The sequence below is a fragment of the Tupaia chinensis genome, unplaced genomic scaffold (assembly GCF_000334495.1).
Source record: "Tupaia chinensis unplaced genomic scaffold, TupChi_1.0 Scaffold143796_1, whole genome shotgun sequence".
Taxonomy (NCBI): domain Eukaryota; kingdom Metazoa; phylum Chordata; class Mammalia; order Scandentia; family Tupaiidae; genus Tupaia; species Tupaia belangeri.
In genome coordinates, this window is record NW_006203646.1 from 2,805,709 (window position 1) to 2,824,834 (window position 19,126).

A 19,126-nucleotide genomic window follows, 5' to 3' on the forward strand; every position below is an offset into this window, starting at 1 on the left:
CTGCTGCTGCTGCGCCGCCTGCCCGCGGCGAGCTGGGTTGGGGTTACTATAGTTCAAACGCGGCTGAGCTCAGGAGGCGTGGGGGGAGGAGGTGCGGGGAGAGAGGAAGGGGCCTTTCCAGTGGAGGGCATCAAAGATTAATGGATGGCTTTGCATCGCAGTCTGCAGTAAACAGGAAGCTAGTCGGAAAGGAAAGGACAGGAGTGTATGTCTTTATTTTTTAAAATACGGAGTGTGCAGTTCTGCTGAATCTTGAATCGTACCCAAAAGGATGAGCTGTCGGTGCTGCAGTCGTGACCCGGGCTGAGCGCCCAATGGCAGAGGTAGCTCTGTTTTTATTTCCTCTATTCGGCTCTTTAAGTTGCAAGATGGCCCGCGTATTGAGAGTGGACCCGTTTTGGAGAAGACGAAAAACCACAGGATTGCTAGTAGTTTGTGTGGAAATCAGGTGCCTATTAAGTTAGCTAATGAGTGGGAGTGGAGAGGACCGGCTATATTTAAAACGTGCCAGTGCTTATGTAAGCAGTGCGTTCTCGGCCCTGGTATCTCAGTGCTAGGCTGAGTTTACTGATGATTTTAGGCTCGAGGTTTGCCCATTTCGATTTTCAGGGTTTACCAGACTAACAGACGAATGGCCAGGTTTTTTGACTTTGGATTTAGTTGTTGGTAGAATTTTTTTTTTTTAACATGTTGAGACAAAGAGATAAATGATAAGTGGTGACTTTGTTGTTCTTTTAGTGGTGGAAGGGAGAAGGTGTAGACATCTTTAGCTCTTAATTATCTAAGTATTCTACCGGAAAATTTTATAATACATTGGGCTATGTGTCTTTATTATTTATATTTTTTAAAAGGAGTTTAAGAGATGTGGATTTTTTTTCTTTTTTTTGGGGGGAGGTAAAATCTCATTTTCTAATTCTACTTCCTAATAGACTTAGTTCTGCAGGAGATACAAACTGTCTTTAAAAACTTACATCTTTCTTATTCAGGATGATTTGATTTCTTTACATTCAAAACCAAAATACTATGTTTTCAACACATTGTGGAGCGTACTGAGTTTCCTGTGTTTCCTAATTCACAAATCTGAATTTTTGCAATAGTATCAGACTAAATTGTTTGTAAATACTGGAGTTGTTGCTTCCAGACCGGAAAAGTTGTTGAGGTCTTATGTTTGGCTAGCACTTGTTAAATTTTTCTTGTGTTTTTAAAAAGAAATGTCTATTTTTTAGTTGTTTTACTGTATTAAGCATTTTAAACTGTGAGTCACATTTAGTTAATGTTCCGTGCATAGGCATCACATTGGAGTACTTCCCAGTTCAAGGTAGAAATTTTTTTTTTTTTGAGAGGTTTTTGCTATAGGGTGCAAGTGCTCGCAGGAAGAGAGACAGACAGAAAGTGAGAAATCACCCCCCCAGGGGGGATGGCCATGCCACAATCCTTTCTCCTCCATGCTCCTCTCAGTATCTTGGGCATGTGCGCATACGGACACCCGGGATGAGTTTAAGCCACCTGGTCCGGGACTTGAACTACGGTCGACTACGTGGGAGTCCAGTGATCCACTACGTGGGAGTCCAGCAACATAGCCATTACGCCATCTGCTGGTCCACAAGGTGGAAATTTTAAGATCTTGCATGGAGGGTAAAACTACAGGAAGCCATGAGGAGAAGGCGCCAAAAAGTTCATGGAAAAAGTATAAAAAAAATTTTTTTGGCATCCAAATAAATTCATATTTTAATTCTGTATTTCCACAGACCTTTTTTTTTTTTGAAGAGGTTTCTGGGTTTCTGCTATAGGGCGCGTGCGCTCACCAGACAGAGAGAGCCACTGGGTCCGGGACTTGAGCCACGGTGGACTATGTGGGAGTCCAGCAACATAGCCATTATGCTAACTGCTGGTCCCTCCACAGACCTTTTGAAGTGCCCTCTATTTGGCTTTGGGTGCATGATGAACCTTTTATTTTTTTAATTTTTTTATTTTTTTGCTTTCAGTGATTTTGCTTGTTTTCTAGGCTTCTTTAGTAATATTTTGGTTTTAAGAGAATTTTGAGCTTTCTTACTTCCTAATGCCCTTTAATTCTGACAGTAAATCTAGGTAAATCATAAATTAGGCAGGAAAATGATAGACTTGAACCAAATATTATAGAGGTATACTCTTTTTTTTTAATTTCAGGAGAAAAGGCTCCATTTTTACTAAATGTTAGTTTAAAATGATTTGAACAGGTATGAGTGGCTTCAGGTATTTGAAAGAAGATACGTATTTTGAAATTTTGTTTAGGTATCGGTTTAGCATTTGGTGCTAGTATTGGTACACAGTATTGTGACTGTCACCACCTTCGTGTGGACTTTCACTTTAGGGCAGTTTGAAGTTACAGGATTTGGGAAAATGTATTTTTCTCATTTTCCATATGTTTTTCTTTTTCATGTATTAAATTTGTTTCCTCCATGCCCTTACCTATATGGCTAGCTTGCTCTTGATTTGGTTAAGTATTACTCGTGTGCAGACACAAATAAAACATTTGGTAAGCAATAGATTCAGTATTGAAGGAGTATACGTCACTCCACCGGAGATGCTTAGAAACGCTAGAGTCTTGAGTTGACCATGCAGTAGAGTTTGGGAAATCTATCTTCTCAGTTTTTTTGTTTTTGTTTTGTTTTTGTTGATAGCTTTAGGGACTGTTTTCTATTTATGAGGCAGGAGTTGCGAGTGGAAATTGAGAAAGAACATGTAGCATTCTGTTAATGGCCTTCTTTTGTAATAGAGATGATCCTCTGTGCGGATTAGGGAGGTATTTTCCTAGGAGATCTTGATTTCTGATGCAGGATTAGTTTTTGTTTAATTTTTTTTAACCTCTGTAAGAACTAGAATGGTGAAAAGGGATATATTTTAAAATACAAAACATTAAGAACAGAGGGAGGCTCCAAGTCAGATGAGGTAAATAGGGATAAATAGGGGCAAGTATTAATTCAGTAATAGCATTAATTCAGTAATAGCTTACTCCATCTTTTTTGTTACTAACACACACACAAACACAAATAGTGGTTTCATTGTTTTCTAGAATTTTCTGAAGAAAATTATAATGATAGGAAACATGGCAAACAAAAAAGATAGAAGAGAATAAAAATCACCCCAGCCCTGTTGTTGAAAGAGTATTACTGTGAATATCTTGGTTTATTTTTCCCCAAGATTTAAAATAATAATATCATGAGCTTTGAAAAATATTGTTAGATTCCTAAGTAGTATAGTTTACAATAAATATTGATTTAGAGATTTTATTTTTTCAGTGCCCCCCCCTTTGGTCATAGCTGTTTGGTTTTTATTCTCAGCATATGATTTTTTTCTAATGTAGGAAAGTTATGAAAATGGTTTTATTCTTTTAAAATAATCAAAATTGTAGTACTTATAAAAATGTTGATTCTATATTATTCATAGGACATAGACATGATAACATTTGGGTTATGGGAATAAATGATATATGACCATTGAAAACCTTTTATAAACGTGCCAAGTTGAGCTGCCTTTAACTTTTAACTGTCTGAGCTGGGGAGCTATGAAAATTGGAGGATAAGGTGGAAATACTGACAAATATTTCACCATCGCATAGCAATCTGTCACTATAATTTTCTTCAGAAATAGATGTTTTCATTTGTCCTGTAATGTCTGAAATCACTGCCAAAGCTAGAAATGTGTTTAGCTTTCTCAGCAAGATTCTTAAAAGCATATTACCAGAGCCCGCAATCCAGAATTATCTTTACTCTTTAAATCGCCCTTTACCACTTTTGTTTGTTTCTCCTGTTCTCTTAAAATTTCTTAGATTAATTTGCAGCCCTACCGTATAAAAGCAGTATTGCATTGAATTGTCCTTTTAAACAGTAAATTTTCCAGAGGTTCCTGATGACAGCCTTTGATTTCCTCCTCCCCACTCCTACCTCCCTGTTTCTCTTACTGCTTATCAACATCTAAGCAAAGACAAGGGCTGCAGACTAAGTGCCTGGTTTCTTCCATGTGCCTGCATGTCTGTGTGTTAAGGAAAGAATTTATAAGCATTATTTTTTCACTTTGAAGGAAGATTATAGGAATTTTAGACCAAGAGTTTAAGGATTCAAGGAAACAGTATTTTAAATGTATCTGCATCATGAGTTTTCTGTATTGTGAATTTAGGACTTCAATTTTTATTGTAAGTAAAGAGGAAATGTTTGAGTATGAGATGCTGTCAACTTTTGATATAGTAAATACACTAAGTTTGCCCTCTTTTAAAGAACCATGTGACTCTCAGGTAATTTTTATAGGGCATATTTTATTTTTCCTGTTAATTAGGTAAAAGTTACAGTACTCATGTATGTTGTTTTTGTTGCTAAGTACCTAGTTACTGGCTTTTTAAAGAATAAGGCTTGAGGGACCAGCAGGTGGCGTGGTGGTTAAGGCGCTACACACTCCCACATGGTGGACCATGGTTCAAGTCCTGAACCTGGTGGCTTGCTTCCTTCTCTCTCTCTCTCTTTCTCTTTTTCTCTGTGTATGTATGTCTCTCTCTCTGGTCAAATTAAAAAATAAATGAATGAATAAATAAAATTAAATAAATAATTCTTTAAAAAACAATAAGATTTGAGGCTCAAACATTTAATCAGATTTATATGGTTAGACAGTCCTGAAAGTGTCAATGTGAAAACATAATTCAAGCTTATTTCATGAGTATGTAAAAACAGGGCCAGCCTGGTGGTATGGTGGTTAGGGTGTCTGGATCACACATGACCAATGTGTGGTCAAGTCGTGGACCCAATGTCTTGAACAATCACATTGTGGACATGTGTGTGTGTCCAAAGTCCTGAGCAGAATGGAGGAGAGGGACTATGAAGTGGCTATCCCCTCTGGGTGGTGTTCTCCCCACCCCATGAGCACAGGTGCCCTATAGCTAACTAAAAAATAAATAAAATAGATGTGGCTAAGGAGTTTTATCCATTGGGATTTTGTATAGTTTATGACATTACGTAAGATTCATAAAGGGATATCTAAAAGCTACTTATGTTGACTTACTTTTATATATGGGTGTTTTGAATTTTAGGTCTGCTCCAAAGGAAAAGAGGAGAAAAAACATGGCTGCAAAGGAGAAACTGGAAGCAGTGTTAAATGTGGCCCTAAGGGTGCCCAGCATCATGCTGTTGGATGTCTTATACAGATGGGATGTCAGCTCTTTTTTCCAGCAGATCCAAAGAAGTAGCCTCAGTAACAACCCTCTTTTCCAGTATAAGTATTTGGCTCTTAATATGCATTACGTAGGTAAGTGTCTACATTATGTCTTTGTGTATTTTTCAATTTGGGAAAAATGAGGTTCCATTGCATTGAGATGACAATGATATAGCCATCGATGAATCTTGTTTATAGTTATATTTTTCTTATTATTGCAGATGAATTTTAGAACTAGAGGAAAGTAGGCAGTGTTAGATTTATTTTACTGGATAAAACTGGAAGGCAGAAGAAAGCATTGTAGATGTTAATATGATAAAATGTAAATGAGAAATAGGTTTTTAGACATCTGATCCCTTATTTGTCCTTATTTTGGGGGAAGGCAGTAATTCAGAAAGTATATTTTAAAATGTGATAATTCTTGTTTATTATTTCTTGTGACAATTTTAGAAGTTATCAATTGAAGATAAAGTATTCATTTTAATTAAATGTGGGAAATATACTGTAAGCAGGTAGGATGGTGGTTGAAGTGCTGAACCTCCCACATGGCTCACCATGGTTCAAATCCTGGACCTGGCAGCTTGAAAATCATGCAGTACACTTGTGCATGTGTGTTCAAATCCCAGGAGGAAGATGGAGGAGAAGGGATTTGCTGAGTAGCCATTTCTTGTCAGGGATGATTTCTCACTTTGCCTCTTGTTATCTGTCTCTCTCCTGCAAGTGCATGTGTCCTGTGGCAAAAACCTGAGGAAAAAAATACTGAAATTATAATTGATTTGCTTTGGTATAGTGGTAGAAGTAAAGATGAGGTTTAAAAGAAATTAAAGTCAACAAGTATAGGTGTGAAGCAGATAAAATTAATCTAGAATGAATAAAAAGTCATGATCCATAATTTTTAGGTTAATTTTTAGTTTATATGTAATAAGTATTAATATATTTTTATTAACATTGCTATCGTATAACTCAAGACCTGGAAGAATTGTTTATTATTGTGCTTTTATTAATATTTTTATTAATAGAATCGCCCAGTGAAATGTATGTCTCTGATAGAATTTTGAAGGGCCGCCTTGTCTCTGAGATTTATATTTATCTGTAGAAGGACTTTTTCCTTTCAAAACATAACCCTGAGAAACCCTTACAGCTTTATGATAGTACCAAGTAACACAATGTGGGAAGAAATATGGTATAGTCAGGACCAGCAGTTGGCGTAATGGCTATGTCGCTTGACTCCCATGTAGTCGACTGCGGTTCAAGTTCTGGACCTGGTGGCTTAAACTCAGGCTGGGCACGAGTGCGTGCATGTCCAAGATCGTGAGACGAGAATGGAGGAGAAGGGATTGTTGCGTGGCCATCCCCCCTGGGTTGTGATTTCTTGCTTTCTGTCTGTCTCTGTCTTTCGGGTGGGCACACACTCTCTATAGCAAAAACCTCTGCGAAAAAAAAAAAAAAAGAAATATAGTATAGTGGAAAAGACAGTTCACGAGAAATGAAGCGTCTAGGCTAAGTAAATTCATCTCTTGTAGATGGCACTGCTTGGAATAGTCTGTGAAATGAGAAGGTTCCTTTATTTGCAAAACACTATAATTCTCAGCCCTTTATTAAGGGCTTTGTATGTTAGCCAATTTATGGAAAGTAATTCCAGTCAGTTGTAAAAGAACAATTGGGTACTTGGCTTAGCTTTTTTAGCTTAATCAGCAAAGTAATTCATACAGTGGTTTTAAAAAATGTGCTTATCATATATTATTTCTGAACAGATTGAAGTATTTATTGTAAAAGCAGCTGCCTAACAACCAGAAATTGAATTTCTAAAATTTAATTTTAGAAATCGAATAGGTTCTTCTTCAGTTGAAGTTCATACACTCTGGCTTTTGACTTTGGGAACTCAACTGAGCTTTGTTAAATACTCTTACTGCATGCCATAGTAGAGTAAGCTCAGTGATTACGTGAATAGATAGTTTCAGCTTGAATGGTTTTTCGGTTGGAATAACCTCTGTCAAAGTATTATGCAGTGTTTATGTAATGCTCCAGTTTACAATATTTAACCCTTAATTTTTTTAAAGTCTTTTAAGTTTGAAATCATTAAGCTCATTCTTATGTATTTTGTCTTTTATTGCTATCACGGTGGTGCTATTAAGAAATAAAATCAAGATAGGGAGTGGTTAAAGTTTGTGTTTCTGGAATACAATTGTACCCACAAACTTAAAAGTTTCCCAGTGTGGGTTCTGCCTGAGAATAAGAAAGAGAAGTGACTGTCCAGGTGTAACTGGTGGAAATGTTAATTGTAGTAACTTTTGTGGAGTAAATAGGATATGAAGAAGGGGAATAGAACTAATATTGGAAAGGTGTAGTGGGGCCTTTTGTGAAGAACCCTGAGTACATGTGGTAGGTATTATGCTTAGTTTAGAAGGTAGTGGTGGGCCAGTGAAGGTTTTAGAGGAGAGGGTTAGAGGATAAGAGAAATCCATGTGATAGAGCCAAAGAGTAGCAGCATTTGAAGAGTTGTAACCTCAGATGACCGAGGATAAGCAGGTTATCACAGATTTGACAAGTAGGCAGTACTGACTTCTCAGTTTCTTAGAGTAGAAGAGTAAAGGCAGTTTGTAGAGGGTTTATGTATTGTAGAGGGTTAAAGGAAAACACAGTCAGAAAACAGAGGCACTGGGTACAGATAGACTGAAATATCTGTGGAATGAGAAAAGTAGGTGATAAGGAGAGGAGAAATCAGTGTGAAAGAGAAGCTTGTGTGTGTGTTTTTCCCTCCAAGGTGAGATGTTGTGCTCATCCTTAAAACAGGTGAGGACTGATGTCAGGGGAATGACCTAAGATGCAAAAAATAGATGGTCTTCAGGACAGGAGTTGGAGAAATATGATCTTGAATTGAGTGGAGTGGGCAACCTTAGAGAGAGACAGTAAGACACCCAGGTCTTCCTGTGGCATTAGAGAGGCTGAGAGGATTGGTGTAAAGCAAGTCAGGAGACATCAGGGACAGGTAGGTGATCAAAAGAGGCATGATGTACCATTGTGCGATATATTTGACTGTAAACTAGAAAAATGTATAAAATAAGTAAAATATGCTTTGTATTTTGAACCAAGAAATTCACAGTGATTTTACTAAAATTCACTTCGTAGTGAAATGAGAAACCTCAGTTTTTGAAGCCTAATTGGCTATCAGTTTAAGTTTTTTCTGTTAGTATAATTAATTGACCAACTAAACTAGAATAATATTTTATTTATCTCTTCATTTCTGCCTCAGGTTATATCTTAAGTGTTGTGTTACTAACCTTGCCCAGGCAGCATCTGGTTCAGCTTTATCTATATTTTTTGACTGCCCTTCTCCTCTATGCTGGACATCAAATCTCCAGGTAAGAATGTGACCCCATTTTTGAAATGTGTGACTGAATTTATTATTTTTTTAAAGAATTATTTATTTTATTTTATTTATTCATTCATTTTAATTTGACCAGAGAGAGAGGGGGAAAGAGGGAGGAAGTGAGAAAGCAAGCCACCAAATTCAGGACTTGAACTGTGGCCGGCCATGTGGGAGTGTGCAGTACCTTAACCACTGTGTTACATGCTGGTCCCCATGAATTTATGAAGTTTTATTTTGCCAGTAAAATAACTTTTCATGAACATGGTTGAGAATCTAAAGCTTTTGCCTACTGTAATCTCAGTGACTCAGAGGCAGAGGCAGGAGGATGGCAATAGTCAAAAACATGCTTGATATGAAATAAGCCTTAACATGTTTACAAAGATACTCAAGCTTTTCTGTATTGCCTGTAAAAAAGAATTTCTAAAGTCAGGCTGTAGGAACACGTAACAAGACTTCTGTACTCTCATCATTTTAGGAAGTCAGTGATATATGAAAGTCAGTTTAAGATACAACCACGTGGAGTGGTGATTAATATAAATTACTGAGGTTAATTATATAGCTCAGAACTGCTGCCTCTTTAGCAGTATTGCCTGTTTACCTAGGTCTGGTACACCTAAATTGTAAGACTTGGGTCTGCCCACTAGTGAGCTTCCTACTTGGGAACCAAATGTTACAGTACAGGTGAACCGAGAGTGACACTGTAAATGTAATGTGGTTGAATAAGTTTGGAGGTATGATCTCTTTTGAAACTTATATTTCATAATTTTTGGTTGGAATGTATTTACATAATAAAATATACTCCCAGTGTTAGAGGAGTGGATACTTTGCATATGGAACATACTATAAGATGAAGTCTGAAATAGAGATTTTGTTGTAGACTTAAAATTTAATTGGGACCAGCAGTTAGCATAATGGCTATGTCGCTGAACTCCCATGTAGTCGACCGTGGTTCGAGTCCCAGACCTGGTGGGACTCATGCCAGATGCGTGTGTGTGCGTGCCCAAGATCCTGAGAGGAGAATGGAGGAGAAGGGATTGCGGTGTGGCCATCCTCCCCTGGGGGATGATTTCTTGCTTTCTGTCTCTTTGTCTTTCTGGCGAGTGCATGCACCCTATAGCAAATAAAAAAAAAAACTCTAAAAAAATTTAAGCTTAGAGGGGGACCAGCAGATGGTGTAATGGTTACTTCGCTGGACTCCTATGCAGTCAACCGCAGTTTAAGTCCCGCACCTGGTGGCTTAAAATTTACACCGGGTACGTGTGTGTATGTGCCCAAAATTCAAAGAGGAGAATGGAGGAGAAGGGATTCTAGTGTGGCCATCCCCCCAAGGGGTGATTTCTTTCTTTCTTTCTTTCTGGAGAGTATAAGCGTCCTATAACAAAAATCTCTCTTAAGAAAAAAAAAAAAAATTAATCTTAGAGAGACCAGCAGATGGCATAATGGTTACGTTGCAGGACTCCTATGTAGTTGACCACAGTTCGAGTCCTGTACTTGGGAGCTTAAACTCATGCAGGATCTGTGTGCATGTGTGCCCAAAATCCTGAGAGGAGAATGGAGAAGAAAGGATTACAGCGTGACCATTCCCCTGAGGGGTGATTTCTTGCTTTCTGTCTCTCTGGTGAGCACACACACCCTATAGCAAAAATCTCTCTTAAAAATATATTAACCTTAGAAATCACATTTTTATATTACTAGAATTGTTGAGTTTTAGAAAACCTTAATTTGGGTTCGGCTGGTTAAGGATGCTGGACTCCCACATAGCTGACCATAGCTCAAGTCCCGGATCTGGTGGGTTGCTTTCTCAGTTTCCCTCTCTCTCTCGCTCTGACTCTCTCTGGTCAAATTAAAAATAAATAAATAAATAAATACAGTTAAATAAAATAATTCCTTTTAAAAAAACTTAATATTTTGCTAAATATAAAATAAAATTACTTACTGTATATGTAGCCAATTTTTGGAAATATATAAAATGTAATAGTCACCTAAAATTACAACTCCCAGAAATAGATTTGCTAATGTCTTGGTATTCCAGTTCTTTAAAACTTCTAATTCTTACCACCTTAATGGAGACAAAAGAATTAACTGTAATAACTTGACTTTTGACCTCTTAGGATGCAAGACCTTCTTTCTCCTTAATATTTTACCTGATTATTTTCAAAGTTCTCAAAATATTTTTCAGAAACTCAGTTTTCTTCCCTATGCCTGCCTGGTTGATTTCCTCTGCTTAGAATGGTACTAGGAGGGGGTGTCTTCCTCTTTTACTTCTGCCCCTGTCCTTGGAGCTGCCAGAGTAGTGCTGCATCTCCTAGAATCTTCATAATGTGCACATCAATCTGTGTCCCACTCAAAGGTGGAAACAATGGCCTTCCTCATCTTGTGTCACATAGTATGTGTCTGTGTCATAGACTCCTTCATGGAAACAGTTTAAACCTTTTCCAGTAGCATCTCTCTTCATGGAGCTTAACTAGGAGTTGAAGGGCCGGTACTGACACAAATAGCATGATGTCCTGTTTACAGTACCTCCTCTTTCTAGTACCATTAGCTTCAGTCATTTATATAATCTATTCCTGTGGCCTTCCCCAGACACTTCTGAATCTCAGGTCAGCTTCAAATTGGAGACGCTTCTCTTACTTAATCATTTTTAGACAAAAATCCTATTTGTAGAATATAAAACAGTAGTTAGGATATGGGTTGTGGAATCACTGTTTCAGTATGTACATGCGTGCCTGGGCACCAAAGAGCCACTTGGATATTTTTTGGAGAGATGGTTGTATGGTGAGACAGGTTCAAATTCCACCTTTCTTATTCACTGCTTTACAACCTGTGTGTTACTTACTGGAAAGGTAAGCCTTAGTTTCCTCACCCGTAGAATGGCGATAGTATCTTAAGGGGTTGTTGCAAAATTCATTAAAGTAAGCTTTCTTGGTACCAGCAGATGGCTTAACGGCTATGTCGCTGGACTCCCATGTAGTTGACTGCGGTTCGAGCCCCAGACCCAGTGGCTTAAACTCACGCTGGGCACGTGTGCGTGCGTGGCCAAGATCCCGAGAGGAGAATGGAGGAGAAGGGATGGCAGTGTGGCCATCCCTCCTGGGGGAGTGATTTCTCACTTTCTGTCTCTCTCTGTCTTTCTGGCGAGTGCACGTGCCCTATAGCAAAAACCTCTCAAAAAAGAGCTTTCTTTTTTTTTTTAAAGAATTATTTTATTTAACTTTATTTATTTTTAATTTGACCAGAGAAGGACAGAGCTAGCGAACAAAAGAGGGGGGTGGGGGAATGAGAAAGTAAGCTGCCAGGTCCAGAACTTGAACGATGGTCAGCCATATGAGAGTTTAGTGCCCTCAACCACCCACCAGCTCCAAAATAAGCTTTCTAAAGCTCCTAGCATAATTTATGACATACAGGGGAGCTTCAAAAAGTTCATGAGAAATGCACATTATGAAACAACTGTTCATGGATTTCAGAATTTTGTACTGAATGGATTTTCATTTTCCATGAACTTCTTTTTTTACAATAATCAAAAAAAATTTGCTCACACTCCATAATTCTTGACAGTTAATAAACAACTTTTGAAATTTCAAAAAACTGAATTTTAAAGATAACTTTTAAAATCTTGGGTATAATTTTGCTTGTGATTATTTTAACAACAGAGACTGTATGGTTTTAAATATTTTGGAAAAAATATTTACATATCATCTACTCAAACTGCTGAAAAGCAAACACCCAGCACACAATTCACACATGAACCTTTCCAATTCACTCTGCCTGCCAAGCATTCTGCTAGCAAAGATCAGTCTCTTTTTCTTCCTTCTGTTTTCCATGAACTTTTTAAGGTACTCTCATGTCATAAGAGCTTAGTGAATTTTACTTTTATTTTAATTTTTGAAAAAAATTTTGCTATGAGGTATGTTCCCTCAACATAAAGACAAAAGCTGTAGGAAAGCATCCCTGGGGTGATGGCCGTACCACGGTCTTCCCCATTCTGCTCTGGGGATTTGGGGCACTCACACACATACCCCCGGTGGGTTTTTTAAGCCACCAGTTCTGGGATTCAAACCACACAGTTGACCAGGTGGGATCCAGCTGCCTTAGCCATCTGCTAGCTCAGTGAATTTTAACTAACAGTCTTATGTCTTATTTTTATCATACAGTAATGTATTATGAACATCTTCTCATGTCATTGATTTTTTTAAAAAGAATTATTTAATTCATAAGATATTGAGGTTAAAGTTTTTAGTTTTAAAAAAAGAGTGGTGTGGGGCTGGCAGGTAGTATGTTGGTTAAGATGCTGGACGCCCACATGGCCAACTGCAGTTCAAACCCTGGACTTGGTGACTTGCTTTCTCACTTTCCCTCTGTTTCTCTCTGGTCAAATTAAAAATGATGCCAGAAGTACCTCCTCCCCAGTGATGTGATAGCTAAAATGTGTCCTTAGACATTGCCACATGTTCCCCTCCAGCGGACAGAATTGTTCTCTGTTAAGAACCAGTGCTATAGATAAAGGATTTTTAAAATGAATTTTATTATTTATATGTTGAAGTAAGTTTTGACAGGAATAAAGTTGACTAGTTTTAGTGTTCGACATGTTTTCTTTTGAGCATTATCAAATTCAGGCACTAGGAGGTCAGAAAAAAGCTGAAGAAAGAAGTTGAGTGTCAAGACAATATAATTATGCCCTGGGAAAATGAACTCTTCAGTTGCTAGCACATTGCTGAGGGAGGTGTGTGTGTGTGTGTAGGCACTCAGTTACAGGTATGTGAACATCTTAGCATTTGGGACCTCTTATATCGAGTGGTGCTTTTTTATTTGCTCATATTGCAAAATATAGCCTGATAACTCACCTTTTTTGTGTGTGATGAAAGTATACTAGGTTTCTCTGGAATTCACATTGTTTGAAAGCTTCAAGTAAGCAGCCAGAATGAACAGATGTTTCTAGGTTGTCCACTGACTTGGTCAGATTGCTTAAGAGACCATTGTTAGTAAAGGTGTTTACTCAGTTGATGAAGTAGTAAGCCCCTAGGTTTTATTGTTATTATTGTTTATCTTTATAACTTGTGTTTTTCTTTTTATAACAAGAATTTTTCTAATTACAAGCTGTCCGTTAGGCCTTTTTCATACATCTTATACACTCCTTATGCTATTAAACAGTTTTAATCAGTAAAAGAGACTACCATAGGGTACTAGAGAAGTAGATTTTCAAAGTTTTTTTATATATAATTCCTTTTTTGGGGGGGAGGGGCTATAGATCATGTGTGCCCACTAGAGAGAGTCTGGGGGTACTGAGAAAGCACCCCCTAGAGGGGATGGCCACACCACAGTCTCTTGTCCTCCAGTCTCTTCTTGGGGTTTTGGGCACACATGCACAACATGTTTTTCAAGCTTCCAGGTCTGGGACTTGGACTGTGTAGTTGGACATGAGGGATCTTGTCACCTTAACCACCACACTACTGGCTCACTCATTTCTTACAGCACTTAACATAATCATAATGAAATAATTGTAAGGATAAGGATAATTATTTGTCTTCATAGCTTGTAAGCTTCGTGCCCTTGGAGACCATGTCTTATCTCCTGCAGTATTCACAGAGCCTAGCAGAGTGCCAGCAGCATACAGTGTGCACAATTTTTCTTTTTTGGTTGAAAAGTACAGATGGTGTTAATTTTCCCTAGAAGTTTCATTTTATGGAAATAGAATGTCACATAAGAAACTAAAGAAAGATAAGCATTAAAAAAAATCAGGCGATTAACCAAGGTAGGCTGTGAAATAATGTCAAACATCAACACGTTTCTCAGCAGTTAGAAATTCTGGATGATGAGTTCGTTAAGTTCTCTATGTAACAGAACCAACAGGGAAGGAAAACGTGGCAGGGACCCCAATTATAGTCTCTGCTTGCTCCTCACTCAGCTTTTCGGGATTGAGCCCTTCAGAGGCTCAAGTCCTGTACTTGGCGACTTTCTTTCTCACTCTCTCTTTCTCTTACTGTCTCTCTCTGGTCAAATTTAATGTGAAGAATAATAAAAATAAATAAAAATTAAATAATTAAATAATACAAATAAATATAGGTGTTCACTGTACTATTAGCAAAAATTTAAGGGGCCAGGAGATGGCATAACGGTTATGTCACTGGACTCCCATGTAGTTGACTGGTTCAAGTCCCGAACACGGTGGCTTAAAACTCACACCAGACTTGTGTTCATGTGTCTTCAAAATCCTGAGGAGAATGGAGAAGAAGGGATTACAGCCTGACCATCCCCCCGGGGGTGATTTTTTGCTTCCATCTGTGGCAAGTACACACACTCTACAGTAAAATATCTCTCTAAAATATTTTAAAAATAAAATGAACAGAACAGTTCAGTGGCAATACAGTACATTCATAATATGCAACCACCATCTTTATCTAATTCCAAAACATTTTCATCAGCTCCAAATAAAGTCCAGTAACAATTAAGCAGTTACTTTCATTTACCACTTCCACCAGCTTCTGTCAACCACAAATCTGCTTTCTGTCTTTATTGGTTTGCTCTGGTCCCTGTTTAAACTAGACCTATTGGAAAGGGACATGCCATGTCCCAAAAGAAATTGTTGGGCTTTAGAGGGCTAGGTAGTATTAGGACTTCAGACTTATTTCTCTTTTGGGGGCTGACAGGTGGTGTGGTGGTTAAAGGTGCTGGACTCCCATGTGGCCGACCGTGGTTCAAGTCCTGGACCTGGCGACTTACTTTCTCACTTTCCCTTTCTCTCTCTCTCTGGTCAAATTAAAATAAACAAATGAATAAGTAAAATTACAAAAAGAATTATATCTCTTTTAAATATATATGTTCTTTAACATTTTCGAAGACTTTATACTTACATTAGTGGTATTATATGTGTATTTCATTGAAGTTTAATAATTCTCTTAATATTGTTAGCTTTTTTTTTTTCTGGAGAGATTTTTGCTATAGGGCGCGTGCGCTCGCCAGACAGACAGAGAGAGACATAGAGACAGAAAGCGAGAAATCACCCCCCAGCGGGGATGGTCACACCGCAATCCCTTCTCCTCCATTCTCCTCTTGGGATCTTGGGCACGCACGCACATGCGCCCGGCGTGAGTTTTAAGCCACCGGGTCCGGGACGCAAACCGCGGTCGACTACGTGGGAGTCCAGCGACATAGCCATTACGCTAACTGCTGGTTCCCAATATTTTTAGCTTTTTGTCCTAAAACCATATAGTAATTACATTGATAGTTACTTATAGTAATCAGATATTAATGTTTTATTTGCACATGTGGCGTTGTGCCTCTCTGCAGTCAAGCGGGGTTACTCAACCACTGTACAATTGACATTTTAGGGTGGGTAGTTCTTGGTTCTGGGGGGCTGTCTTGTGTGTAGTGGCATTTTTGGCCTTTATAAGAAATTAGTAGAATCCTTTCTTCGCCATTTATTACAACCAGAAATGTTTCTAGACATTGTCAAATGTCCTCTCAGGGACAGAGTTGCCCCTGATTGACACCAGTGCATTAGATAATTCCCGAGGATCTAACATTTCTTTTTTTTTAGTAAGAAAAGATTTAATACATTACATAAAAGAAAAAGTCAGCATAGGCTGTGCCCCTGTGATGCAGTTAGTATTGTATTGGACTGTGGAACTGGGAGCCACATGCTATCTGTGGTTCAAGTCCCCGGCAGATTAGCCTGAAAACATGCCAGACATGTGTGCCTAGGGTCCTGGTGGGCAGGAGGAATGGAATAAGGGAATTACTGAGCCCCGTGGAGGGGGCTTCTCTCTCTCATGTGCGTGTGCGCACATGTAAGTCTGCTCTAACATGAATTTTAAAAAAAGAAATAGTCATCAGAGTGTGGTAAAGGAGAATTGCTAGATTACCCATGGAAATTGATTTTTTTTTTTTTGAGGGGTTTTCGCTATAGGGCACGTGCGTTCGCCAGACAGACAGAGACAGAAAGCGAGAAATCACCCCCCAGGGGGGATGGCCACGCCGCAATCCCTTCTCCATTCTCTTCTCGGGATCTTGGGCATGCACGCACACGCGCCCGGCGTGAGTTTTAAGCCACTGGGTCCAGGACGCGAACTGCGGTCAACTACGTGGGAGTCCAACGACATAGCCATTACGCTAACTGCTGGTCCCTGGAAATTGATTTCTTATAATCACTCCAAACTGCTTACATTCTTTGAAGAATTTTACTTTAGGGTTCTATTTTGTGTTTTTTTGTCAATATCCTCCTGGCTGATCATGTAAAGTTCCCTGTTTGGTTATGTCATGCTAAAGAAATTCATCTTGATTGCTTAATAGGAAGTAATTTCATAGAGAAGGTAAATACAAGCATTTAAGCGTGTTTGCAAATACATGAAGCACTCAAATTGTTTTAAAATACAACAAATAATGTAGCAGTTGAAAAAAGAGGAAGTTTTTTTTTTTTAACACAATTTTTCTTTCTTTGATGCCAAAATAATTTAAGACAGTGATCTTATGGTATTATCTCTTACTGATAATAAATTCTTCATTTTTGTGCTTCTGTCTGTTTTCTCAGGGTTTAAAGGCTCATTGGTTACTAAAAGTTTACTGTTGGTTACATTGTTTACTAAAAGTTAATGTCCGTTTTTTTTGGAGAGGTTTTGCTATACGGTGCATGCACTCGCCAGAAAGATAGAGACAGAAATCACCCCCCAGGGGGAATGGCCATACCGCAATTCCTTCTCCTCCATTCTCCTCTCAGGATCTTGGGCACACATGCACACATGCCCAGCCTGGGTTTAAGCCACTGGGTCCAGGACTCGATCTGTAATCGACTACATGGGAGTCTAGCAACATAGCCATTACGCTAACTGCTGGTCCCAAGTTTACTGTTCTTAATAGTCACATGTTAAATGAATTAAATTTAAAATGAAATATTTTTCTTGATCTAAATTTTTTTCATAATAAATATATGGCCTACTTAATTATAATATTTTCATAGATTTCCTACAAAGTTGAAAATGACTTTTTTAAGGTTTTTGCCATAGGGCACATGCACTTGCCAGAAAGAGACAGAAAGTGAGAAATCATCCCCTAAGGGGAATGACCATGACATAATCCCTTCTCCTCCATTTTCCTCTCAGGATTTTGGGCACTACTGTGACTTTTAAGCCTCTGGGTCCAGGACTGGAACCGTGGTCAGCCATGTGGGGAACCCAGCATCTTAACCACCATACTACCTACTGACCCCTAAAAATGACAGTTAAGGTTTTTTTCCTATGAGCCAGTTTACTAACTAGTTTGTGGATTTATTTACTAGTGAAATATAATTGGGGATAAAATGGGGGGGAAGGGCCAGCCTATAGTGTTTGATTTGTGCTGAGCAAAGGAAGCTTGATTCCATTTGTCTAACCAGGATTTGATTCCTGGTTTTGGTTATTTACATTCCAGACTTACATGCATATAACTAGGATCCTGACAGAATAGAGAATTAGAGGGAAAAGATTGTGTCAAGACCAGGCCCCTTTGGAGGGTGCTTTCTCTCCCTTCTCTCCTCTCTCACTGTGTTTTGTAAATGCACTCTCTGGCATTAAAAGTAATTGGTGGGGGGACTAGCAGATGGCTTAATGGTTACATCACTGAACTCCCACATAGTCGACCATGGTTCGAATCCTAGACCTGGTGACTTAAGACTCATGCCAGGTGTGTGTGCGTGCATTCCCAAAATCCCAAGAGGACAATAAAGGAGAAGGGATTGCGTTGTGGCCATCCCCCGGGGCGTGATTTCTTGTTTTCTGTCTGTCTGTCTCTTTCTGTCTCTGTGGTGAGCACATATACCATATAACAGAAGTCTCTCTTTAAAAAAAAAAAGTAATTGGGGAGAAATATGATGGGTGTGAATGACGAAAGAAAGCCAAAAAAGAGAAATTTAATGTAGTATCACTAGGTATTATCAGTTAAATAGTAGGGCCGAGAGATGGTGTTTTAAGTGGCTTTTTACTGGGCATAAAATACTTCACAAAATAATTGGAAGAAAAAGTCCACAGAGTGGAACTTCAGCACCCTTATTGACATAGTAAAATTCATTTTTAGTAAATTATATTCAGTTTTCATTGTATGGAAGTTGGGGAAGAAGACCGTTCCTATATAATCCTTTATACCTAAGTGTTTGCTTAGATGTACAAAGGGATACTGTTAATATAATGTGCTTTTACGGCTTGTCCTGTCCATATGTACTTGGAGTTATCTCATTACATTCTTATCATTTTCCTTGTTTAGGGACTATGTTAGGAGTGAACTGGAATCTGCCTATGAAGGACCAATGTATTTAGAACCTCTCTCTATGAATCGGTTTACCACAGCCTTAATAGGTAAGTATTCTAAAAGAATTAAAAATGCACATAGGACCCAGTCAGTCTTAAACTCTTTTATGAACTTGGGCAGTGCTCACTTTAAAAAAAGAAAATTGGAAAACTCAGTTATTCATGGGGACTTTTTGCAAATACAATCCATTGTTTAATGTTTTATTTTCTTAATCTTTTTTCCCCATGTATAGATGTTTCTTATTTTATGTTTTTTAAATTTTATTACACATAGCCCATATTTGCTTTTTTTTTTTTTTTTTTTTTT

General features: G+C 38.3%; 1 protein-coding gene across 1 annotated transcript in view; it reads left to right on the top strand.

Annotated features, from left to right (window-relative positions):
• Positions 1-19,126, top strand: part of RNF145 (ring finger protein 145) — a gene marked incomplete in the record, with an annotated part of 51,811 nt that overhangs the window by 1,021 nt on the left and 31,664 nt on the right. Inside the window, 3 exon segments of the mRNA XM_027766936.1 lie at positions 5,057-5,271; positions 8,432-8,540; positions 18,776-18,867. Coding sequence (XP_027622737.1) covers positions 5,088-5,271; positions 8,432-8,540; positions 18,776-18,867 — 385 coding nt within the window.